Here is a 25796-nt window from a genome sequence, read left to right on the forward strand (position 1 = left end):
TGGAAGAAACAAAAATCTTCCTATATCTGCTTCCACAAGTAAGTGAGAGCTCTTTTAGCATTAATCAAATATCACGAATAACCAGATTAACTCTGTGTGACGCTGTCTATAAAAACAAGTTTCTTTAAAGGTCACCTATCATGCTATTTGCAGGCAATAGCACAGGTCTCAGATATATACAAATATATAAAAAACATGTCTATGAAGTGTTTTGCTCAAAAGACCAAACAGATCACCCATTCTAGTCATGCCTCATATCCCTCTATTTCACTTCCTGTTTCTAAAGTGCTGATTTGGGGTATAAAGCTTTAAAAAAATAAAAAAGGAGGGGGCTGAGCTCATGCGGGACCCGGCAGCTACTGTCTAAACTAAATGCTGCGGTGATGAAACGCCATATCATGGATTATCTAGGATTCTCTCTGAAACAGTCGGGAGCTCAAAGGCTTTCTCTCTTGCCGGTTATACCACAAGGTGAGTTCCTTTTTACTTCCTGCTTCTTCACACACATGCTCTCCAGTACAGGTTAGCTCTGAGTGTTAGCGATGCTAATGTGAACACCGACCGTATTACGTCCAAACAGTCGGGCATTGTTTCTGATCGCAACTTTCTGATTGGGCCGTGGGTCCTCATTTCAGATATTACGTCATATCGGACGCACATCTGGATCAGCTCCGTTGTTCCCCGTTTTTAGAGATTTGGGTACGGAGGAAAAGAGAGAGGGTTTTGTTTTCTGATGCTGCGTGAGTTCCCTGACACACCGGGGACACATCTGTATGTATAAAAGACATCAAAAAGTGCATTTTGCATGATAGGTCCCCTTTAACTCTCAGCAGATGTTTGAAAGAGAGGGGGGGAAATAATAGTCTTGGGTTAAAGCATAGATTTGATTTGAAAAATAAATAAAAAGTGAACACAAGGATCTGTGATAGTGTGTGCGCAGACCGGAGGGAGAGGGCAGATAAGAGCAAAAGTGGGTCAGTAAGCTCAGCACCAGATGAGAGCCCTCTGACACACAAAACACAGATAAACCCTCTACATTGAAATATAAGGTGTTTAACAAAGAACCTTCCAGTGCAGAGAAACCTTCGGTTAGGGAGCAAGGGGTTTGATGGTTTAACCAAAGACACTTTAGCATCATAGCCGGTCAAAAAAACAACAGTTGCAAGAATCTGCCTACAGTTGCTCTTTTTTCATTTTCAGTTTTCTTGCACTACACAACCCTAACCCTTTTTTTAAATGTTATTATTCTTAATAATATATGGACTTTATTCAATTTTTACAGTCTAAATTCTATGTATCAGTTTTCATGATGCTTGAAAGTACTTTAGTGAGTGTGTTACGCCTTATGTTCTGTAGCTGTGCAGTGGAAACAACATGTCATCCTGCAGTTCTTTTTGATCAGTGTCTATACTCAGGTTGGACGATGTGCTGCTAAGTATTGAAAAACATTATGTCAGCACTCAATATAAATTCATGTGCTTATGGGCGCGAGGATAAACAAAACGTTGGGCTGCACAAAGGCAGGAGAAGATCAAGTGAAGTGGAGCAGGTGTGGACTGCAGAGGCGCTGCGGTTCAAAACTAACAGATGGATGTCAGGTATTTATATTGTTAACTAATAAATCAGAGCTCAGGAAACACATTGGTGAGAAGAATTCATCTTGTATCTAGCTCTTAGGATAATATGAGCCACTTAAAGGGGACCAATCATGCAAAATGCACTTTTTGATGTCTTTTATATAAAGACGTGTCCCCGGTGTGTCGGGGAACTCACGCAGCGTCAGAAAATAAAACCCTCTCTCTTTTCCTCCGTACCAAAATCTCTAAAAACGGAGCTGATCCAGATTTGCGTCCGATATGACGTAATATCTGAAATGAGGACCCACGGCCCAATCAGAAACGTTGCTATCAGAAACAATGCCCGACTGTTTTGGACGTAATATGGTCTGTGTTTACATTAGCATAGCTAACACTCAGAGCTAACCTGTACTGGAGAGCATGTGTGTGAAGAAGCAGGAAGTAGAAAGGAACTCACCTTGTGGTATAACCGGCAAGAGAGAAAGCCTTTGAGCTCCAGACTGTTTCAGAGAGAATCCTTGATAATCCATGATATGGCGTTTCATCACGGCAGCATTTAGTTTAGACGGTAGCTGCCGGGTCCCGCTTGAGCTCAGACCCCTCCTCTTTTAATCAATTTGTATTTCTATTTAAGCTATATTCCCCAAATCAGCACTTTAGAAACAGGAAGTGAAACAGAGGGATATGAGGCATGGCTAGAATGGGTGATCTGTATTTTGAGCAAAACATTTCATAGACATGTTTTTTATATTTCTTTATATATCTGAGACCTGTGCTATTGCCTAAAAATAGCATGATAGGTGACCTTTAAAGCATAGGAAAAGGTTCTTGTTGGTAATTCACTCAAGGCTCTGTGTGTCACTCTGCCTGCATGGTGGGAAGTGGAGGGTGCGTCAGGATGTTGCGGCTGCCCTATCTTTCCTTTAGGCAGGAGGAAGGAACCACTTCACATGTGATAGGATGGTCTCCAAATCAGCATTGAAGAGACACAAGAACACACACACACACACACACACACACACACACACACACACACACACACACACACACACACACACACACACACACACACACACACACACACACACACACACACACACACACACACACACACACACACACACACACACACACACACACACACACAGTATAGCAGGGTCTAGGTTAGCAGCTGTTGGCCTGGCATTATGTTACACTGTCTGTTTCTGCCAGTGTATTTCAAACCGTGTGTGTTTGTGAATTCAGATAAGTATCATCCTGCCTAAATGCTGACATTACTCAGAGGAGGCAGAGCTTTGCCGTCTGCTGACAGACTTCGTGTCTACCTGTCAATCACAGACATTATGAGAGAGTAAGATGTAGATTTGTTTGTGTTGTATTACAGCAGCGTTGTAATGCATACTAAACAGACATTCTGCTGCAATTTATACAAGCAAGCTGACATGTGATCTACCCAATACTGTGATATAATGGGACTGTGTCACTCTGCCTGCAGGGTGGGAAGTGGAGGGTGCGTCAGGATGTTGCGGCTGCCCTATCTTTCCTTTAGGCAGGAGGAAGGAACCACTTCACATGTGATAGGATACACACAAATACACACACACACTAAACTGGGCTATAAGAGGTGATATAGTCACTGCAATGTAATACATGGGATTTAAACATCATCCAACTTCTCTTATACTCCATTCTCATACCATTCTCTACCATGAACATTTGTATTTGAACATTGTCCTAACAGGGATGTTACAAGACATTAATACCGATAGATAGCCCACAGCTACCACAGTATGTATTTCTAAATGTGTTTTTCTTTAATGGACAAATTATACTTCGACATAACAATGTAAGACGTGCTTATGATATGAGAACTATTAAAGAACGATTTAAATCAAATGTGCATAAGCGTCCATACTGATGAAGACTAAAAAAAGAGTACAACTAAGCCATATGAAAATCAGCAATGAAATAAAAGGGTGAGGGAGTCTTACTCTTTGACAGGTCATTACTGGGAAATAAGAAAAAACAGGAATAAGAAGATGGTTGAGAAATGACAAGTGAAAGAAAAGGAAAAGAGGAAACGGAGACAGAGGACTGCTCTCACTTCACTATCAGTCACACTCTGCAGACATGACTTGAAAAGGGCAAAGTAAGACTTTAATTGAAACTTGTATTCAACATGTCATACCATAACTCTCATTTAGGCAGAAGTAAGTGGTGTAGCTGAATCATGTTGAACCTATGGGAAATGTAAAGCACTTTGTCTGCCCTTTAAACATTTTGGAATCTGTTAACAAATGAAGCTTAGCGCAAGTTCAGACAGGAAGACCTCTCACTCCGTATTGCACGTCATGGCAATACTCGCTCCCTTCACTAGATGACAGAGAGCGCCACTCCTTAGCCAACCTATCACTTCCCTCCATTCACAATCCTAATTATCGCACCTGTTAATCCCTCTATATATGCTCTCCCCTTTTCTATCAGCTGTCTTTCAGGTGTCAACGCGCAACCCTCCTCCACCCCTTCGCCTCCTGCTTCCAACTCAGGGCCAAGCTTCACCTCCTCCCTTCCAACCGGACCTAACCACTTATCACCATCACCAGTGTCTAGACCCGGGGGGGTTCGTCGGAAACGGTTCTTTCCCTTCCCGAATGATATCCTACAAAACCTGGGCCTAATCGCCAAAACACCATTTTGTTCTCTTGTTATAAACTGTCATCATGTTTCATTTATATAATGTGACCGATAATAAACATGTATTCCATACATCACGTCTCTCCTGATTGAACATAAGTTGGCCGGTCTTGGAGCAGACCATTTAAAGGACCTTTGAGACGACAGGATCTGCGTGTTTTTGCAGAGTTCATAAAGTGACAAAGTGTTAATGTCAGGGAGTTCTTCTGTTCGACACCGACAGTCCCTTGACCTCCAGTCACAGAACAGTCAGTCAGCGTATGAGGCAACCAGCAGCTGGGTCATTGACACAGAGTACATGTTGAGAGCACTAATGTCACACAAGAGACTGGAGGAAAAGCTAAAGCAGCTCAACTGATCATGCCTGTTGTGCACGTGTGTGTACTGTATGTTTGAAACCATAGCCAGATGTGTGGCAGGGTAACTCTTTTTAAATCATAACATGTTGATTAAAATGTAATTTAATTAAATGATGAATTTGCATAAAAGTGTGAGACCAGGTGGGTTTATGTTAGGGATGCCAGTGATTATTCGATTATTCGAATATTCGTTACAGTCTCCATAATCGAATATTATTTTTAAAAATCGATTTTATTTATATATTTTTTTATTATTATTTATGTTTATTTATTTATTTTCTGGCTTAGTTTCAACCAAAATATAGACTAATGCTAATAATAGTAATAGTATTAATAATTGTAAATGGCCATTGGTCACACCACCAGTTTGTTTTACTGTAAACTTGGAGGAAGCCTGCGTGCAGAGCAGACTGCTGCTGCAGCACGCTACACACCGCCCCCACCCCCCCTCTCCCTCACACGTGCGACTAAAGATGAACAAAGCGGCAGGTAAAAAGAGTTCCTCCACGTGGAACTACTTCGAACTTACAAGTCCAAAGGAAGTTAAATGCAAACTCTGCGAAAAGACGTTGGTCTATCACAGCTCAACCTCAACAATGCGTTCGCATTTGAGTGCGAAGCACGCCAAAGAGGTTACAGAGAAAGACGCAGCACAGCCGGCCATTACCAACTTCACTTCAAGGCCACGTCGTTGTGATGACATTTGTTGTTTGTACTGTTAAACATGTTCCAGTAAAGAAAACAACGGAATTCCTTTTGTATGAGTTTTTTTTTTCTCTCCCGCGGGGTCGGTCGAATAATCGATTATTATTCGCCAGGGCTGCCGAATAATCGATTTTGATCATGGTCTGGCAACCCTAGTTTATGTATGATAGTATTCTAATTTTAAAAGATCATAGCAACATCAAGCCTGTCCTATGCTTCTTGTTAAGCACAAGACAGATACTTTTCTGCAATCTGCTGTGGTATCTTACGCGTTTGATAAAGACTACTGTAAATATCCACACAGAATGTGACGCTATGATCTAAAGCTCAAAAAGGCAATATTTTCCAGACATTTGCTCGAGGCATTAAGAGTCTTTTTGAAGCAGCTGCATTTTGCATTCAGTAAGCAGCCTGCTGTGTTTCAAGTCAGCTGCATGTTCTTTCTTAGGAGTTTACAAAGTTGACCTAAAATGCCAGTTGCATTGGCTCGATGCTAGGAGTTGAACCACAGACAGGTTTCCCACACCTTCATGACGTCACAGTCAGGGTCGTTCACAGCCTTCACACGCCTATTCCCTCACCTGCCCTGAGGGATGGCTTTATTTCAATCTTACCGGCCTTAAAAAGCATACAGGGGACAGAGGAAAGCCACATGTCAACGTGAGTGATGATGACTGGAAGCCAGGAGAAGGAAAAGGAAAAGAACTGGCTTATTAGTGAAGAGGAAAAGTGTGTCTGCAGAAATAATTTTAAGAGATAAAATTGTGAAATGGTCTGTGCTGCTGAGATTCTTCAAGTTGACTAAATGCTTGAAATACATCCAATACAAATTAAAATGCCATTGTCTCTAGAGTGCAAGACTACATTAACTGATGCAACAACTTTTAGATTAGATGGTACAAAATAAATGTGGGATGGTAGGCGGTAGGGATGGGAATTTGAAAGCAAATGTATATTCGAATATTCGACCCCCCAAAAAACGGTTAACCGGTTAACCGAAATGTACATATCCTATAAAAAAAAAAATCGGGAAAATTTTTTCCGAATTTTTTTTTTAGATTTTTTTTTTACCCAATTTTTTTTCCAAGAATTTTTTAGAAATACATACATGTTCAAATAAGTGTAGAAACCAAGTCGAATTTGTCAAATGTATTGAACTGGTGATCACAGTTTGTCAGCTATAGGCCTACAGCTTTCATGTGTGGAGGCGATTCACAATCAGGCCAGCTGTAGAGAAGACCCTCTCAGCTGGAACGGAGGTTGCGGGTATAGCAAGGTATAGCATGTATATAAGTTTAATTTGGCATAGTTTGACCTCTACACCGCACTCACTAACCTGGTCGAAGTATTTCCACACATTACTCCTTTTTGACGCCATGTCTGTTGTGTAGGACTCTTCTTAGAGTGTAAATAATTACCGGACTATGACTGGTAATATGTTGAATACCGGCAAAACCAAATCTCTCCAGTCAAAATGTCTATGTACTTTGCCGCCACACACGGTTGCCAAGCAGCGCTTATTGTTGTTTAGGCTGGCCACTCATGTGTCGCGAGTGTTGACAGGGGGCGGGGGAGCACGCTCAACTGTTAGCGCCGGAACCTCGCAACGGCTGCGGAGCTCATTTGCGCCACATTTGGGCCTAAGATGAGGTTTGAGTCTGCGTGATCTGCGTGTAGGGAGGAGGGGCAGCAGCCATATCAATGGCAAGAACCAGCTAGATCTGATGGATTTGGACATAAACGCGAGTGAAGTATAACCGGACACGAGAGAGATCAGCACCTGCAGCTCTGCCCGCTGTGAGGGGCCGGTGAGCGGAGCACAACACACCTTAAGACGTCATCTAACACATTTAGCTATGGCATAGGCGTATACATTGCATTATCCAATTTGATAATATGTAATCAACTTAGGCATCACTCGCAAAAAAAAGATTAATAAAAATATTCATAACTCATATTCGAATACATGAATAATTATTCGAATACCTGAATCATTTCGAATATTCGATTAATCGTTCCCATCCCTAGTAGGCGACCTTTCATTTTGTTGATTTAGTTTACTGGCTCATCTCCAAAGCGCTTTCATTCCCCCCTGATCACTCGCCTTCTGCAGCGACGGGGGAGTCCATTAACTGTATGTCTGCAAAAGCCATTGAGGCTCGAAGAGGGAAAACTCAAAGCAATGCATTTTTTATCTTTTCACTGTTTAACACTCGTGAGAAAGAAACAAAGGGCTTGCTCAAAACCACCGTCCCTGACTAAACTAATGTAAGAATTTGAAGAAAGAGAGTTAGAAAGAGATACAAAAAAAAAACAGCTTGATACATGTTAAGGCCCTGACACACCAGGCCGATTCCGGTCGTTTTCGTTAGTCGGAAGACGAAGCGTGTCCTGTCGCCCAAATTCAATTTGGTGTGTCCCGCACCGTCGGCCGTGACACGCCAATCACTCTGATTGGCTGTTCAGCTAGCGAATCAGTGCATGAGAAGCGAAGCGGAAGTGAGGGATGTAAACAAACGATTTAAGAAGGCACACACAGACTGCTATTCATTTCCATCTCATCATGGCGATCTGGAATGACGGAAACGAAGACCTGCTCATCACCTTGATCCAGGAGAGGCCAGCTCTGTACGACATCACAGAGAAAAGGTAATCGAACCGAGTAGTGAAAACCGGACCGTGTCGAGAGATTGAAACGCAACTTGGTTTCTCGGGTAAGATTATCTTTTTCATCAATTGAGCTCTTTAGCAGATACTGTTGGCTTTTTATTGTTTACCAGCGTACAGTGACGTTAACGTGAAATGTAATTTGTTATTTCAACCTTGTGTTTTGTTGTTATCTTGTTGCTAGCTGTTGCTAGCTGTGCAGTTTGGCACTGCATATAGATATGGATTGGACATGCTAACTAGCCACAATGCTTACATCGTTTATTTGTGTGCTTCAGAGAAAGAGCTGAGGAAGAATTGGGATTCTCTGCGAACCCAGTACACTCGGTACAGGAGACTTGCCCCTTCGGGTAGTTGTGGAGCACAAAGGACGGGCAGACAGCAGTGGATCATAACCAGGCTGCCGTTTTTAGAGCCCTACACAAGAAGGAAGGAGAGTACTTCGAACCTCACCGTCACGGTAACTATTACTAGTGTTTCTTGCTTCTTTCATTTACAAAACATTATTTTCATTCATTTGGTGGTTACAGTGTTAAATATAACAATAACAGAATAATATATATATTATTCTGTTATAATTATTGATGTGTTCATCACCTTAATGTTGCAGCTGGTAAAGGAGGAGCTAATTGAAATTACATGATATATTGCTGGGTAGCTTATGAAATTCACCATGGGATCAATAACGCTTTATCTTAACCTATAATAATACATGATAAAATATGTCTTGATTATATTTTGTAGTGTTCTGAATCTTCTAGAAGTATGTCTTTAGCATCTGAATAGAGCATCACAATGTGTCTACAATGTACCTCTCACACTTGACCACACCCCAAACTAATGGCACACACATTTCCTGGTATTGTTCTGTTATGAATGCTTAGTAAACAGTGTTAAGAAGCCATGGTATTAAATCCAACTAACTGTGAATTTATTTTTAAAAATTAAGGAACGTCCGGTGGCTGCAGAATCAACCCCCGGTGGCACCAGCAGTGAAACCTGGACCAGCACCACCGAGGAGTCCTTCCACTTTGATGCTGAGCCCTGCACTCCCCTGGCAGAATCCACCATCTGCACCACACCGGCACCGCGGCTCGGAGAGAGGCCAAGCACACTCAGCACTCGAAGGCCTCCGGCGAAGCGCAGGATGATGATACTAAATGAGATTCTGTCTACCGCTGTTCATTATTCAAGATTGAAATGTAAATGTGCAAGGTGTTTTTCTGCCCCTCTATTCACATGCAGCCTTTCATACGTGATGGTTTCTTCATTCTCCAACTGTTGTGGAGCAGAGCTATACAGTTGCAGGATTAGTCTCAAGTACCTCAATATAATTATAGTATGTCTGCACTTTATGTGCTCATTTCATCATTCAGTCATGTATTTTATATTCTACTAAAACTGAATCAAACCGTGGCAAGGTGGCCTGTTGGGATTACTATATATATATCTGCATTATTTTATCCCACTTTATGCTTTGCTCTTGCTGCTTGTTTTACACTGATTTTATATCTTATTTCTTACTGGTGTAAAGCACTTTGAACTGCAATGCCCTGTATGAAAGGTGCGATACAAATAAAGTTATTATTATTCAGATGGATGTTTCTCTGTTCATTCTCCTCCTCAATCTGCCTAGAAGTATTTTAATGTTGTAGCGGTTACTGTAACCAATGCTAATGCTAGGGCTGCAACTGACAGTTATGTCGGCACATTGTTATTGTTTCTTATCGCTGTGTGATTAAAAGAACACAAATAGCAGGACAGGCAATGCAAAACTTTATTTCGTACCGTCATACATACAACACACCATTAGAATGAGCTTTTATCAACGCCTACATGATGATAACCTGTCAACATGACATTAATACAGAGCGGGCAGAACCCAAATCTAGCTCCAGTGCCGCACGAAACATGTTTCCGATGGAGAGTGAAAATGGAACGCACATAGGGATGCATATCGTTGCCTTTTTTACGATACCGATACTACTGAACGATACCGATACTCAACCGATACATATCGTGATACTTTGAAAATGTATCATCCCACAATTACTCCCATGAAGCGCTTTACGATATAGTTAACATGTCAAATGAATATTAAATTAAATTGTGGGACTTCTTGGAGCTTTTAGTACTGAACAAACAATGAAAGATACATAAAAAAATATGAAGAAAACCGATTATGGAATATCTTTTATAACACCCGCCATCAGGTGTGCCGCGTGAATAGCACATCTTGTCAATGCAAACAGACCGTTATAATTCATGTTAAACCTGAGATTCGACTAGAGAACAAATACATAATAGAATAAAGGTCATGAGATCACAACAAATCTCATCTTTAAAATCAACATTTGTATCGAAACCGGATCTGATTTCGGTACGGTATACCGTAGCCACCAGTAACCGGTATTTCGGTAATACCGGATACCGGTATGCATCCCTAAACACACACACTATTTGTTGTTTGTTTATATCACGGTCTGTTCTTCTTCTCTGTCTTCCGGTTGTTGCCTCTTTTGAATGACGAATACACACTACCGCCGCCTGCTGGTAAGGAGAGTCATTGCCACTCATGCACTGAAGTCTTTGCGGTGTGTTCCCGTGCGACACATGGCCAAGACGCAGGAGAACACGGCGATGCAGGAGAACACGGCGACGCAACAGCCGGCGTGGGCGAGTCCTCTGGTGACTGCTTGGTGTGTCAGGGCCTTTAGTGAAATAAATAAAAATACAGCAGCCCGTATACATTTTACTTGCACACAGCTTAGAGCTGCACGATATTGGAAGAAAACGGACATTGCGATTTTTTCCCCCTGCGATATGAAAAAATACAGGGATTGAAGAAAACACTTTTTTTTTGTCCGCAAACCATCCTTTCTTTAACGATATACAATTGGTATTTTTCTAACTAAGGATTTTAGTCACGGACGTCTGGATCTTAAGTTATCAGAGCAACAAGCTGAGCTAGCTCGGTTAGCAGTGCTGAACTGCCCTGGAGAAACACATGAAACCACTTTATTCAGTGTTTTTACCTTTAATCACCGGGTCCGTTAGCTTTGGAGATTTGATTGTGGTTGGCTGTCACTCACTCAAGTACCCCTGACAAGAGAGCCGCGCGAGTTTTCCTTTTGAAGCAAGCAGCAAAAGAATTGTAACATGACGTGTTTGAGTTAATTTGCCAACGTAATATCGCACGTCCTAAAAAGAAAAAACCTGCACGTCCTGCGATGTGAATATCGCGCATGCGCATATCGCGATTATCATGCAGCCCTAACACAGCACAGCACAGCTGAAGCTTGAGGGAGAGATCAAGCTCAGGAGGAACAGACAGATCGTGTTTGGGAGCATCTCCAGAATAAAAAAGGGGAATGATTATCAATACGATAAAGCAAATCTCCCCTCCCTTAAAAAAGACTCTCCCTATGGCCTTAAAAAGAGACTGAGGGCATCACAGCCATCAAGTGCCTAAGAGCAACGAGTACTGGGGGAGGAGGGAACCGTTCTCAAGGCAACGATACATACGCTTCAGCACTCAAATGAACTTAATGGAAGAAAATAAAAAAAACACTGATAACACTAAATGAGCGGTCATGGTTGCTAGCCAATTAAACTGCTTTCTCTTCATTATGTCTTACTTTATTTTCCTGTTTGTGTTTCTTTTAGTCTAATCAGAGCGCCAGCAGCATCAATTCATTTGAAGTTTGCTGATGGTGAGTTTGATGTGACGACGAGCCCACGGACCAGAGTCAGTGAAGAATCTAGGGCATGGATTGGTCTGCAGAAGAGATACTGCTATTCTTCCACAGGGAGTGCAATAAATTACCCCCTTGTCTGACCACAAAGTGATTCATAAGGAGCTCCTAACTTTTCCAGAAGGCGGGTACCATAAAGACGTAATGAGCTGGCCTGCAGAGCCTCATCTTTTCCCTTACAGAATAGCAGAGTCGGGTGAAAAGCTTTTTAGTATTAACATTTTAGCAAGAAAATGGAAATGGACCGTGGCTTTAAACCTCTTGCACACTAAAGGCAATGTGGGAGTTACACACTTTCATTTCTTTTTCATCAACTTTAGGTCAAGCTCACAAAGGAATAACAACAACGTTGCAGCCCTGCAGCACTCTCACACAGTTAGGACACAATGTCATGGATATAATGCGCAAAAACTAATGTGTGCTTCCGGTTTCGAAGCTATGTGTTTAAGGGGAGGGAATGATCCAACTTAAAAAATGCCCTTTGGCGAATATCAGCCTGCAGCAAGTTGTACATTAAACTCCACCTGCATTAACTGAATTCTTTAAAGGGCCGGGGTTTCCAAATGTAACACCGGAGCAGCACACACACATTCATCCTCCTGCAGATGCTGCAGCAGCGCTCTGCAGGAGGATGAGTGATGAGCAGTCTCCAGGGCCATGTGTTTCTCTGCCTGACAGCAGCACAGACAGAAACACCAGCATAGTTTTCATCACATTTAACAGCTCATTGACTGCTTCCCAGCCCTGCAATGTGTTGTGTTTCTTGGTGTGTGCGTGTGCGTGTGCGTGAATGCCTGTTTGTGTCCATAATTGCTGCGCAGGACATCTACACTTGGGCGAATTCCACTGCAAAGCACTTCAAGTGATATTACCAGAAGAGGAATGGCAGGGTGAGAAGTGAGGGAAGCACGAGAGGAGAAGGATCAAGAGAGAAAAAAAGAGGGGGAGAGGAAAAGATAGAAGAAAATAGAAAAGGAACATTAATGATAGCGTGAGAGCGGTCCCAGATGAGAGCCGTGGGCTTGGACTGGAGAAACAATTACAGAATCACAGGAGAAATGCAAGCGGAACTGCACGTCGTACAGAGAGGACAAAACTATCTGCAGACTTAAATCAGCAGCAAATAGAATAATTAAGGAAGTGATAAGCAAGCACACAAATTAGAACAACTCAAGTATCAACTATCGCACCAGTTTGGGCATTTTACTGTTCAGTATAGTTCAAATTCCCAAACACATTCAATTAGCAAAACAGCGTGTCAAGACAAATGAATGAGTGAAGCACTAAATTAGACATCACTGAAACAATTTCAGAAACCAAACAAGATGTAAGAAATTCAATTATAATCCTCTCGAAAACCTCATGTTTTGTTTTCACCCAGAATGTCTGCACCGTACTATAAGCTGGCAGTGAAAACATCTCCCGATGCCAAACCTATAGGAATGTGTCAAGGCCTCTGGATTTGAATAGAATGGATCGCCACGTCAGAGCGGGTTGGCAGGGAGATGTTTCTCTGGCAGAGACATGATGGACGCTTGCCATAATGCACACATGTTCAACAGAAGATAACATGTCACGGCCTGACAGCCTGACCGGGATTGACATTCATTTACATTCTGCTGCACTTTTGTTATTTAGCAATGATTTTATTCAGTAATAAAGAGTGAGCAAAAAGAGATTCGGAGTTGTTCTCAAGGGCAAAGTGATGGAATCAAGCGGGTAAATATTGACTTGACTTTAGATAGATAATAGATGTACAGTATGTCATCTCCTTTTTAGTAGATATTTAGAGCTTAGCAAAAATCATTTTCAGTGCAAGTGGGAAAATCCTGGCACTTTTTCTTTCCGTAAGTGACTTTAAGAATAAAAGCAAAGTTGCTGTTCATTTCAAATTAATAAACAGCGACACATAAATCAAGTGTTGCAAAGTGTTTTATGATAATCCACAGGTTAAATGCTGAAAAATAAATAAATTCCCACACTGGAGGAATCCACAGTGGGAGGGGTTCGAATCTGCTTAAGTAAGGTGAGAGTGTTTGTGTTCAGAGTTTCTAAATCACTATGAAATGACTGGTTGGTTGGTGTGTGAGTGTGAGTGTGAGTGTGTGTGTGCCTCCAGTGTTTCAGCACAGCCCTTGATTCATATGAAGACATCTCCCCTCCCCGTCTTGTCATGCGGCAGCGAGGGAAGCTGCCTTGATTAGCCACGCTCGTATGTAGCCGGATAGAATTACCATGTAATCAATAGCGTCTCTGTGTCTTTTCCAGCGAATAGCTCTCATACGCTCGCCACGCTTCTCAACACGTCTGTCAGCAGCAGTGACATTTGTTGGCTTTCAACAGTGTTTTCAAACTATATTTTAACCAGACAGGGGTGTAACGGCATACGTACTATGAGAGCTGGGGCCTCATTTATAACGCCGTGCGTAGGATTCACGTGGGAAGGTTGCTTACGTAGTAGAAATCCAAAAAATAGGTACAGAAATGTTCCGACATTTTCCGATTCACCAAACATTGCGTACCGGCGAGGAAAGTGCGTACAGCACTTCCTACGCCGGTTTCCCTTTATAAATCACAACCGACTCGAAATGCGGTGCAGCTTTTGCGGGCTTCACGTAACGCCCATATTTGCCTATAAATAGTCAAAGAAACGCCCATTCATTCATTCAATCAGACTGACTGCATGAAGAAGATCTCAGGAAATGACGACAGAACACCTAAAAAAGACATCTCACACCGTGTCAGATTTTGGTTATTTTGGGGAGGTCGAGATAAATCAAATTGTTTGGTGGATGCAGTTTGAACCAGAGTAGCAGCATGGAGGTCAGATCGTCACCAAAATAAATAAATAAGTGATCCGAAAAAGGTTCATGACAAAAAGAATACACACAGCCTTCCTCAGGCAGTGTGTTGGTACCGGGGACAGGAGACCCCCCTTGATAAGAAACTGATAAGATATGATCGGGGAATCCCTCCGGAGTGGAGTCATGACGACTGGATCTGAATTATGTGTTTGTATTTGGTGGTTCGTGTCCCAGCTGTCGATCAGCTGTGCGCAGCGTCTCCACTGCAGCCTGTGCGTCTCAACCCCCCCCCTCCCCGCAGCAACCCTATATCCACCAGTTAAAGGAAATACAACTAATGTGTTATATTAGCTGTACAATTTACCACATATGGTGTTCTTAGCTTCCATACCTCCTGTGTTTTACGAGCGACTCATCAAGTCTTGGCAAACGGCATAAAACACGATTAAACATGATAGTATATAAAACCATGCTCGTATCTACAACCTATAGAAAGCAAAACGGCGTCAGTTTAGACGTAATTCTGTCCTCCTGCTTACCGCATCATTTATGAGAAAACATTTCATAACATTAGCACAACATATTCGAGGTGGTTTTAAATAACATATCCGTATTTATTTATTTCTCCAAGTTATGTTTTTGTGTGTACTGAGGAGTCGCAAACAGGCGTTTGTTAAATCATTTTAACGGTGTCGCAGTTTCTCGTCTCTCCCGTTTTTGTGCGTACGCATGGGTTAGAGTTTGCGTGGAGGACCGCACATGATGTTAGTATTTTATAAAATCACAAACATTGCGTAGCAACTGGCGTACGCCATTTTTTGAGCGTATATCCCTTTATAAATGAGGCCCCTGGTCACAGGGATGCGTTCAAATTTAGTAATTTAAGGAATTGTCGCAATGGCGAACGCAGATACAGTTGAGCTCGAAAATCCTCCAGCATCATTGAAGTCTCCGGTTTGGGAACATTTTGGTTTCGCAGTTACGTACAAGGATGACGGACAAAGACAGGTGGACCGAACCAAAGCTGTTTGTCAGCATTGTTCAACTAAAATTGGTTACGCGGCAATACATCAAACTTGCACACTCATTTGAAAAGACATCACACGAACGTGAATATCCATCCATCCATCCATCCATCCATCCATCCATCCATCCATCTTCTCCCGCTTATCCGTGGTCGGGTCGCGGGGGTAGCAGTTCCAGCAGAGAGCCCCACACTTTCTTTTCCCTGGCGACATCAACCAGCTCTGACTGGGGGGTCCCAAGGCGCTCCCAGGCCAGAGAAGAGATATAACCCCTCCACCTGGTCCTAGGTCTACCCCTCGGTTTCTTCCCAGCTGGACGTGCCTGGAACACCTCCCTAGGGAGGCGCCCAGGTGGCATCCTAACTAGGTGCCCGAACCACCTCAACTGGCTTCTTTCGACGCGAAGGAGGAGCGGCTCAACGCCGAGTCCCTCCCTGATGACCGAACTTCTCACCTTATCTCTAAGGGAGACACCAGCCACCCGGCGGAGGAAACCCATCTCGGCCGCTTGTATCCGCGATCTCGTTCTTTCGGTCATGACCGAAACGAATATGAACGTGAATATCACCGGTACCAAAAGAAAAAAGATTGAAGTGCAAACCCAACTCACACTAGCATTTAAGCCTCCACCACCACTCGCAAAAAGTTCAGACCGAGCCAAAGCTGTGTCTTAGTTGAAAGCCCAGTGGCGATCTGTTCATCTGTCATACTGATCATACAGTCAATAACTTTGTTGTTATTAGCATCTGGTTAGCTAGCTATGCTAACGAATATAAGAAGCTTTTTCTACAACCAGTGTGGTAAAGGCACATCTTTATATGATCATTACAGTTATAAAAAAATAAGAGAATAAAGTAAACGGGTATAAAATACTATATGACAGTAAAAAAAAAAGAATACAGTTTGAAAGGGGGGTCATGGTAAGATATCTGGATTAAGAGGTTGCTTTTTCTTTGCACAGCATGAAAGAAAGGTGAAATGAATGGGCTGTGATTTTTGTATTTTTAAGCAGAGGTCAATAATTTGTACGGCCCTCGGAGGATGTTGAAGAAATTAAAAATGGCCCTTGAGAAGAAAAAGGTTCCCCACCCCTGGTTTAGAGTTACAAAAAATATGTTAGCATACATTATAGAGGCTTGATGCAAGCATATGCAAGCTAATGAGGTGTCTGAATAATATCCATGTATTTATGCAGACAGTCCAATGAAAGTTTAAGACATTTCTAATTCTTATGTCATGTGCAAAGAAAGTTTCATTTCTAACTCGGACCTGAATGATCATAGTAACCTACTACAGATGAAAGGAAACCGTTTTCATCGGTTCATCATGTTTCAAACGGGGCAGCGCTGTGAGACTGTGAATGGTGCTTCATTTCACTGGCAAACACAAAACTCATTAATGTTTTAGTAGAAAGTCTGAATTGATTCTAGAGGATGAACGCTGAGTGGAATGCTAACTCCCTTTGCTACACAGTAGGGCTGTGCAATTAATCTCGATTACGATTTTGGCTTGCAACGATTACGAAAACAACGTAATCTAAATAAAATGATTATTAATTTTATTTAAAAAAAAATGTAATCGTTTTCTTTTTTAATTCTTTTTTCAGATGAATTATACTTAAAGTCCAGGGAATCAACTGTTAAAAACATACTGTTCACATTTTTTTTTCAATATATAAATAATCGTTTTTAATAATCGTGATATCAATTATTGACCAAAATAATCGTGATTATGATTTTTGCCATAATCGCACAGCCCAGTGGATTTTGCTGCATCAACTATGGGAACAGATAAGAGACAAACAATTACTTACTAAAACACAATATATCTGGGATAAATAAGAACTCCCACAATCCTATAGGTTCCTGGTCTGTCAACACTTTCCTTTTTAGCTCAAGGATAGCTACCGGAAGAAGGGGGAAAAGGCTCTCCAAACTGGTGGAATTGTTGATTTGCTGGTAGTCAGAAGACTTTCACTCACAGACTCTCTCTGTCAACAACACAACAAGCTCTTTTTGCCTCCAAAAAAAGGCAGGCTAGTGCAAATGCTACGAGAGCAACAGTCAGACACAGGTTCTTATTGACAAACCAGGGCCCTTACATTTCATCTTTCATCTCCAGGTGAAATTACCATATTCTCCTACCTTATGTCTCTTAGAAAACCCGGCCTTAAGGCTTGGGAATCCCTCATGACAAACCACACACGGCAAAACGCAGGCGCTTGAACTTCTCACCTACTGATTGTTTGAAGTGGCCTAAATTATCTAGACTTTAGAGATTATTCTACTGAGCCTTTGAGTGTCAGCCAAGTGTGCAAAATGCATTTCAAATGTCACACAATGTGCTTTCAAAGCCCTTGCAGCTTTATGTATGGGCACACATAAATGTCCAGCCTCTCTCCCTTTTTTGATTCCATAAATGAAAGTACTGTAGGTTTTGAAAAATCACTTCTGAAGGCTTCAGGATTTGAAATCCATTAGAGCTCTGGGGACTGTTTCCAGTGAGCAAAGAAGGAAAGTTTCCACTGCAACAATAACATACCGTAATGATGAAGTCCAAGGAACACTTTGAGCCAGGCATGCTCAAAGACACACAATCGAAGCCAGGCATAGACCCTGAGGCAAGTTAAGGCTCTCAGTCAAACATTGGATCGAAGGCAAACATCAAAAATTATCTAAATAGTATTTATTGCAGTAAAGTTGATAATTAAGATGAGTTGTTGCATCACACACTGGCTAGCACTAACTGAAATGGGCATGGTCTAACTCTGAGATGACTGAGCACTTATTCTTTTATCTACAAGAGTTGATTAATAAGACAGTTTTTTTATTCCTGACTATTTTGGGGATGTTTGCCTTATGTTGTGTCCATGGGGCGCCGGCTCCCCCAGGTGAGCCACCCACCTTAATCAGGACTTTGTGTCTTTATCATTGTTATTCCTAACTACTACGAATATGCAAATGATGGTTGTAACAACAAACAGATATATGTACATATTTCAACCATTGAATACCATGGAAGAGTCCTTTTAAGATCACGAAACTAAGTGCATTGCCGACAGTGAGCAGAGCCCACCCACCCCTTGCTCTGGGAAGAGATGTACATATTTCTCATTCCATTCTCCAACACGTTACCATCTGTCCCAGGTCTAAGCTCTGCAGGCCTGTGTTTGAGTTACGCCTACGGCGAGCCGCTGGAGAATCCCTGCCTGCAGGCTACATCTTTAGCTTTACAAGTCCCCGCCTTTCACTCATTACAGGACACATACCTACAGTGTAGCATACATTCGCCTAACTTAGAAAACACGCCCGGTAGCTCCTTCGCCTTCTTGCCGAGTACATCATTCTTTCTTTCCTCTACTACAGAAATATATTTGATTGTATTTTTAGAATGGAAGTTGAAGCCATGGTAAAATATACTACACTACTTATAGTAGATGATGTCAGTGTGTAAACTTTTGCCATCACTGTTTCTAAAAGTGTTTACAGCTTAAAGCTAACAACACAGGGTTGTTGTCTTATTGAATGACTATGCACCAAGCTTTTAACACGTTGTATGTGCTTATATAGTGGTGCATAGTAGCCTCATTACAGATTTTCTACAGCATCCACACTGTAGGGGTTTAATGGATTGCTAAAAGACATTTCAGGAGAGCGGGGGCAGATTAAACCCAACCCTTCAGGTCGAAGGAAGAGGAACATTTCAGCCACTTCTTTCATGACTCAAACCAAACAAATTCAACATTGGTGCAAGAGGAAAAAAAGCATAGCAATTTTACAAGGCGGCCAGCTCCTCCCAGCATGCAGACATGCCTGCACACCAAGGAGACTGAATGCATGTGTGTATTATGGCCACCAGGAACGAGCTCAGCATTCCAGCACACACAGAGACACACCGTTTTCAGGGTGCTACAATGACAGCACTGTGGCCGACTGATTTCCCCCCAAAACTCACCATTTCTTAGTGCATTCCACCATCAGCTCCTGATAGGAAGCCACAAACTGGAATTTAGATGCATGCTTCCCCACACGTTGCAATCTCTTCCAAACCGAGGCCATGTTTCTTTGGGAGCGGGTAGTCTCTGTGCACCTATCCCGTCCTGGACTTCCTTCTTTGGGCTTCCTTCGCACAAATTCACGCTAGTGTTTATAGGAATCTGAGCATATCCAACCCGTGTAGACACATAATTAATGTTTTACCGGAAGCACAGTGGGAGAAAAAAAAGATAAGACTGCACATCCAGTCGGCGCTGCCGATCATTAAAAACTGCCTGATATATCCAGATACAGGGACATGAAATCTCTGCAGCAGTGGTCGAGATTTGATTTGAGCATGGTGTTATGAAGAAATCCACTCCATAATGTTGAAAGGCATGATGAGTAATCCCCTTGGTATTAATGTGATATTTCCATCTGGTGATCTTCCTGCAAGAGAAGGAGAAAGGGTACAGTCAGTGAAGCAGCAGCATGACTGTAAAGCCCCGGAGTATCCTCACTGATTTATAATACCATCACTAAATGTCTCCGATACAGTGATGCTTTGTCCGTGTAACAGTTTTCCTATTACCCTGAGCTGAAGCGCTATATATGTTAAAACAACCCAGCGTATCTACATAACACTTGTTCATGTGTAAGAATGTGTTGAGGACTCCAGAACAGCCACTTCTGCTGCCAGCACGGCGTGCCGGGGGGAGAGATATGTACTGGTGTGTCAAAGCTAACTTGTGATGTTTGATGATAAACATATGAATGTGTGGCACTGAAAACATTGACAGAGAAGCGATGACAGTACATTAAAACAAGTCGTGTTAACCACCTTAGTCTATTAAACACTGCAGCGACGATGAGAACAGGAAACTGAGATTTAAATTAACATTTTGTAAACATGGAATATTTTGTGGAATGTGTCTGAATCCAGGGAATAGTCTTAGCCGGAATGATTCAGCTGCTAGGCTAACGTGAAACTAGGTTAACTCGAATGACACTCACCTTAACGTGATATCCAACGCAATATCCAACGCATTATCCGCTAAGTCGCCTCGTCGGCAGTGTTAAGAGGAGGCGAACTGTCAACACAACACACCAGCAAGCAAACGTTGACTGCTTTGCAAGCTAATTATCGCTTTCTTTTTGCAGCAGTTCCATACATACAGCTTGCTAGCCTGCTAGCGACGACGGCTAGCCATCACAACACGGCTCGAGCGGAAACCGTTGCTCGCCCGTTGACACATTTGCTCCACACAGGTAAACCGCGTACGCTCCGGGACACACGACTGAGTCAGGACCGACAATTAGTTAGGCTTGTCCCAGAAAATAACATTTAACAAAAGTATTTCAACCCCAAGGCAGGAATTCCCACAGCAAAGTAGTCCAACTGTTACTGATAGTTTGACCGCTTGGTTCCCAGGAGCGTGAAGCTAGCCAACGTTTAATGTCATTTCCGGTTGGGGTTGTCATAATAAAAGCATGACTGAATAGTTGCTGTTTGTAGTAGAAATCTGGACACGTGTGTTAGTTTATAGTATAGTATAGTTCATTTAATTACAGTTGCGTGTTTCTATATATATATATATATATATATAATACGACTGATTCGAAATAAATGCCATTTTGATCATAGGTTGGAAGTAACTAAGTACACTTACTCAAGTAACATTTTGAGATACTTGTACTTTACTTGAGTATTTCCATGTTATGCTACTTTGTACACTGCAATTCAGAGGTACATCTTGTACTTGTACACCACTACATTTATTTGGTTACGTTTAGTTACTTGACAGATCTGGATGAATGATGTGAAATATAATCAACACTTAAATCAGACCTTAGTTCCACCTGGAGTAAATGCACTAGCTACCCTGCAGTATGCGAAGTCATTACAACTAGCTGCACCTTTACCAGCTTTGATAACATGTTAATGATCAATCATTATAATCAAAAAAATATAATAAACCATCTGAAATTGACAATTAGCATAATCAGTCATTTTACTTTTGCTTCTTTAAGTATATTTTGATGCTAATGCTTTTTTACTTGAGTAACCTTTTGAATGCAGGACTTTTACTTGTAACAGTACCCGAGTATTCCTACTCTCGGGTACTTCTACTTGTACTCAATACAATATATCAGTAGTACTTAGTACTTCTCCCACCTCTGCTTCTAATTCTAACAGTTATATGTATAGTTTATTTTGAAGGCTAAGCTCATACTTCCGGTGTTGTTCTATATTTATATGGTTAGCTTGCTTGCTACTCCTTTGCTTCTCCATCATTTCTCTGCAGGCTGTAGTGACGCCCCCGGGAAGCATCCATTGGTGGGATTCCTGTGCCATTTACAGATTGTTTACTGATTTGTGAGGCATTTATAGGTTGTTGCTTTAACACTGGTCAAATCCTTCAAAGACATTTAATCCTTCACCGTGACTGTGAGTGTAGATACAAATGCTTTCTGGCTTTGGTTTTCACTTGGATTGATTGCTGCTGACTAATTCAGAGATGGATTCAAAGATATATTTAGGATGAAGTCACCAACGTTTTAAGATGAAGGACACATTATAAAATAAGGATAAGCAAGGTTATTGTAAAACACAAATTTAATTGATTAAAACACAAAAAAATCAGGCTTTTTCATGATAGCGCCCCAGTTAAAAAGTAATAAGTTAAAAAAAACATTACATTACTCACTTGAGACCTTTAACATGAACACACTAGCATTGGCATTACAGTTATGCTAGGTATGGACCATTGTTATCCTCTAAAATAGATATGGAGAAGCATGCCCTTAATAAGATGTTAGATATAAATCTGTGACAGCATTAACAAAATAATTTCAAAGCTTTAAAATGAAAACAATAAGTGTTAACACTGGACACAGTTTTAAAGCCACCTCTCCCTCAGGTTGGTGCTAATGAGGATGACTTCCACTTCAGGGTCCTGTCACATTAATAAGTGAGTGTTAACCTTGTACTCCTGAATGCCGCGAGGGCTTTTTCACATGTTGAGAGGAAATAAAACACCTACTATCCATCCGAAATCAATACCCCCCTTTCTTTCTCTCACTCACACACTCTCACACACTCTCACACACTCTCACACACTCTCACACACACACACACACACACACACACACACACACACACACACACACACACACACACACACACACACACACACACACACACACACACACACACACACACACACACACACACACACACACACACACACACACACACACACACACACACACACACACACACACACACACACACAGTATGTGGCAGAGGAAGCAGCACTGCAGAGGGGGAAACAATAGGAGGCAGATTAATTTAATCTAAAAAGAAAATATGGATGTAATAACAGGAAATTGATATTGTTACCTTTTATAAGCTGCTGCTCAGAGTTATAAACTGCAAGAGAGATGCTGGATTTGTTATTTTTGTTCCTGCTTTTTGTTTGTTTGAATGAGCTGGCTGCAGAGAAATGCAGCAGAATATAAATCATAAAAAGTCATATTTTGTTTTCCAGTTCTGTCAAAAAACATGTCATTTGACAAGAGAAGATTCAACCAATACCAATATACTGGTCATCTTCGGATATGTTTTATAAAAGAAAACACTAATATCTCTTATTGTAATCAAATGTCTTTAGACACAGAGCTCCTTTTTAATCAGGTTTCAGAGAAATAACTTGTTTAATACTGTAGATATATTATAGATTGTGTGATTTGGGATCAAACTCTTCGTGCCTATCGTCCCGTCACAACTCCATACAGTATGTAAGATCAGCTTTCACAGAGACCTATTTGTTGACACTTCAGGGTTTAGGGGTCAGAGCCGATTTGACAGCAGGGGGCCGGCGGATCCGTCGCCTGTTTACATTTTCCTCTGACAGATTACAGGGAGCCTCCTTCCATGCGTCAAGGAATGCTTTGATGCGACAAATGACCCGGTGCTAAATGACGCTTTGTCTGCCTGCCCACATGTCAGCGGAGGCCTCATGTCATACATAACACAGGGGGAGGACGGGCCTGCCGGTGTGTGTCTGTGTGAAAGAAAGAGTGTATTGTGGCGGGACAGTGAGATCGAGAGGCAAAGGTCAAGTGGAGTCCTGAATGCCTCCTGACACCCCCTGCCCTTTTTCTGTTTGCTTCCTAAAAACAAAGAAAGGATCATTTTGCAAACAATATTCCCATGTTTATGCTGCTTTAATGGCCTAGGGGGAAAACACACAATCCTCAGATGGAAGATACTCATAATCTCACAGCTAAAGCCATTTCATCTCTTAATCACTATAACAACTTTAATTCGGCACCAGGGGATCGTTTTATGCGCAAATAGATTCTTCCCAGCCTCAAAACACAAAGTGGAGCCATGATAGAGAAAAGCTCCACACCCCCGACTGAGATGTGCTCTATTTGACCTAAATGTATTCTGTTCCACGTACTGTCACTTCTCCAGCCAGACGAAATAAATCAGACTACAGCGAGTCACATATTCATATTCGTGGGTGAACACTTTGTCAATAGAAACATGATTATCTGATTTGTTGGAGGTTCAGTCAGTTACAAATCAGAAATCCTTTATTCGTCCCACCGAGGGGAAATGTACAATGCTGCAACAGCAACGGGACAGATAGTAATGACAACAATCAATATTATATATATGTTTATATTGAACATAAGCAGGGTGATTGCAAAGCAGATCACGGGTGCTCATGTAGTCATTTGGTCAGATTTAGATTTGTGGCGGGAAAATGTGCATTCTTACAAAAAAAAAGGGATATAGTCGAGATAATGAGGCGAATACAATAAGTAGGCTAACTTATTAAATAAAGAGGCAAGCAAGCACACCAATGTTTGTTTTGTGTGTTTAAACTAACAATGTATGTATTTACTTATTTCCAGATGTCCCAATTCATATGTTGAGAGACTACTTCTGCTTCTACACTTCTCAACACAAAAGGTCTTTACCACTCGGATACTGTGAAGCACAATGCAGCTTTGACTGCAGTTTGTCAGTAGTCGCAAGAGAATGGTTCCTGGTGGGAAAGTGGAACGTGGGCTTTGTATTGGTTGTGCTTTATGAGAGTGTGAAAGTTTCACACCTTGTCTTTCTATCTCTCGGTCCTCCTGGGTGTGAGCCAGCTCTTCAGACTCTGGCGTTTGGTGTTGACCACTTGAAAAGATCTGTTAACAAAGAACAGTCCTTTAGATACAAGCCGAGCGAGTCTGCACCTCTTCAGTGCAGCACCGAGAGCCAAATGTGTCCCTGCTGACATGTCGTGTGAGATGAACTCAAAACAAGAGCAGAAGTCCTTTAACTTAACCACTTCCAAGATCATTTGTGTACCTCTTTTAGCCATTCCAATGTGCCTTGCCGTATTGCTTTGGATTAACATTGACACAATCATTTACTAAAGCACCAAATGTGTGGATAAGGCACAGCCTAAAACATTACGTTTTCTTCCTGTTTGAGTAACAGTTTCTCAAAATTGGGCGATTCTTTGGAAGTTTTTCCGGCTTTCTTCTTAGGAAAAGTAATGAAATTGAAAAGTGTTGGTTTGATATATGAGATTTGTTGTAAAAGTGAAAAAAAAGGAATAACTCCAGCCTTATGCTTTATTTAACACACAGATAGTGCTTTAGTATTTGGACTACGGACCAGAAGGGATTTCTCCAGAAAGCTATATCCTCCTATACTGTATATATCAACAGGGCAGACCCAAAAACAAACAGGAATGAAACAGATCGTATCTTCAGAGGCAGCTTTGCTCATCATATTTCCAGCTCGTGTCCCCGAGGAGATGTGAGTGCCCTCAGCGCCAGATAAGCTTCTGCTTTGATCGGTACCATCTCAACCCGCAGGCAGAGTGTGTGTGCGTGTGTGTGTGTGTGTGTGTGTGTGTGTGTGTGTGTGTGTGTGTGTGTGTGTGTGTGTGTGTGTGTGTGTGTGTGTGTGTGTGTGTGTGTGTGTGTGTGTGTGTGTGTGTGTGTGTGTGTGTGTGTGTGTGTGTGTGTGTCTGCAGCTCACTTACAGGAAGCCTCTCTGTTTCCGGCTGGATCTACAGACAGATGAAGGGCGTGGTCATTTCCTCTTGGACCGCTGCCAATCGAAGCCACAAATGGGACGAAGCCTGCGAGCTAGTTCAGGCAGTCAACTCGAGCACTTATGCTGCATTCATACATAACGCCCCCTTGCCGCTCTACAACCA

At 41.9% G+C, this 25796-nt stretch overlaps 1 protein-coding gene across 1 annotated transcript in view; it reads right to left on the reverse strand.

Moving 5' to 3' along the window:
- Window positions 1-20997, reverse strand: part of ehbp1 (EH domain binding protein 1) — a 188199-nt gene extending 167202 nt beyond the window's left edge. The window contains exons 1-2 of the mRNA XM_034100365.1: window positions 20575-20997; window positions 19541-20010 (exon numbers count right to left, since the gene is read on the reverse strand). Coding sequence (XP_033956256.1) covers window positions 19541-19644 — 104 coding nt within the window. The 5' untranslated portion in view covers window positions 19645-20010; window positions 20575-20997. The remainder of the gene's footprint in view (window positions 1-19540; window positions 20011-20574) is intronic.
- Between the last annotated feature and the right edge of the window lie 4799 nt (window positions 20998-25796).

The sequence above is a fragment of the Pseudochaenichthys georgianus genome, chromosome 15 (assembly GCF_902827115.2).
Source record: "Pseudochaenichthys georgianus chromosome 15, fPseGeo1.2, whole genome shotgun sequence".
In the NCBI taxonomy this organism is placed as follows: Eukaryota; Metazoa; Chordata; class Actinopteri; order Perciformes; family Channichthyidae; genus Pseudochaenichthys; species Pseudochaenichthys georgianus.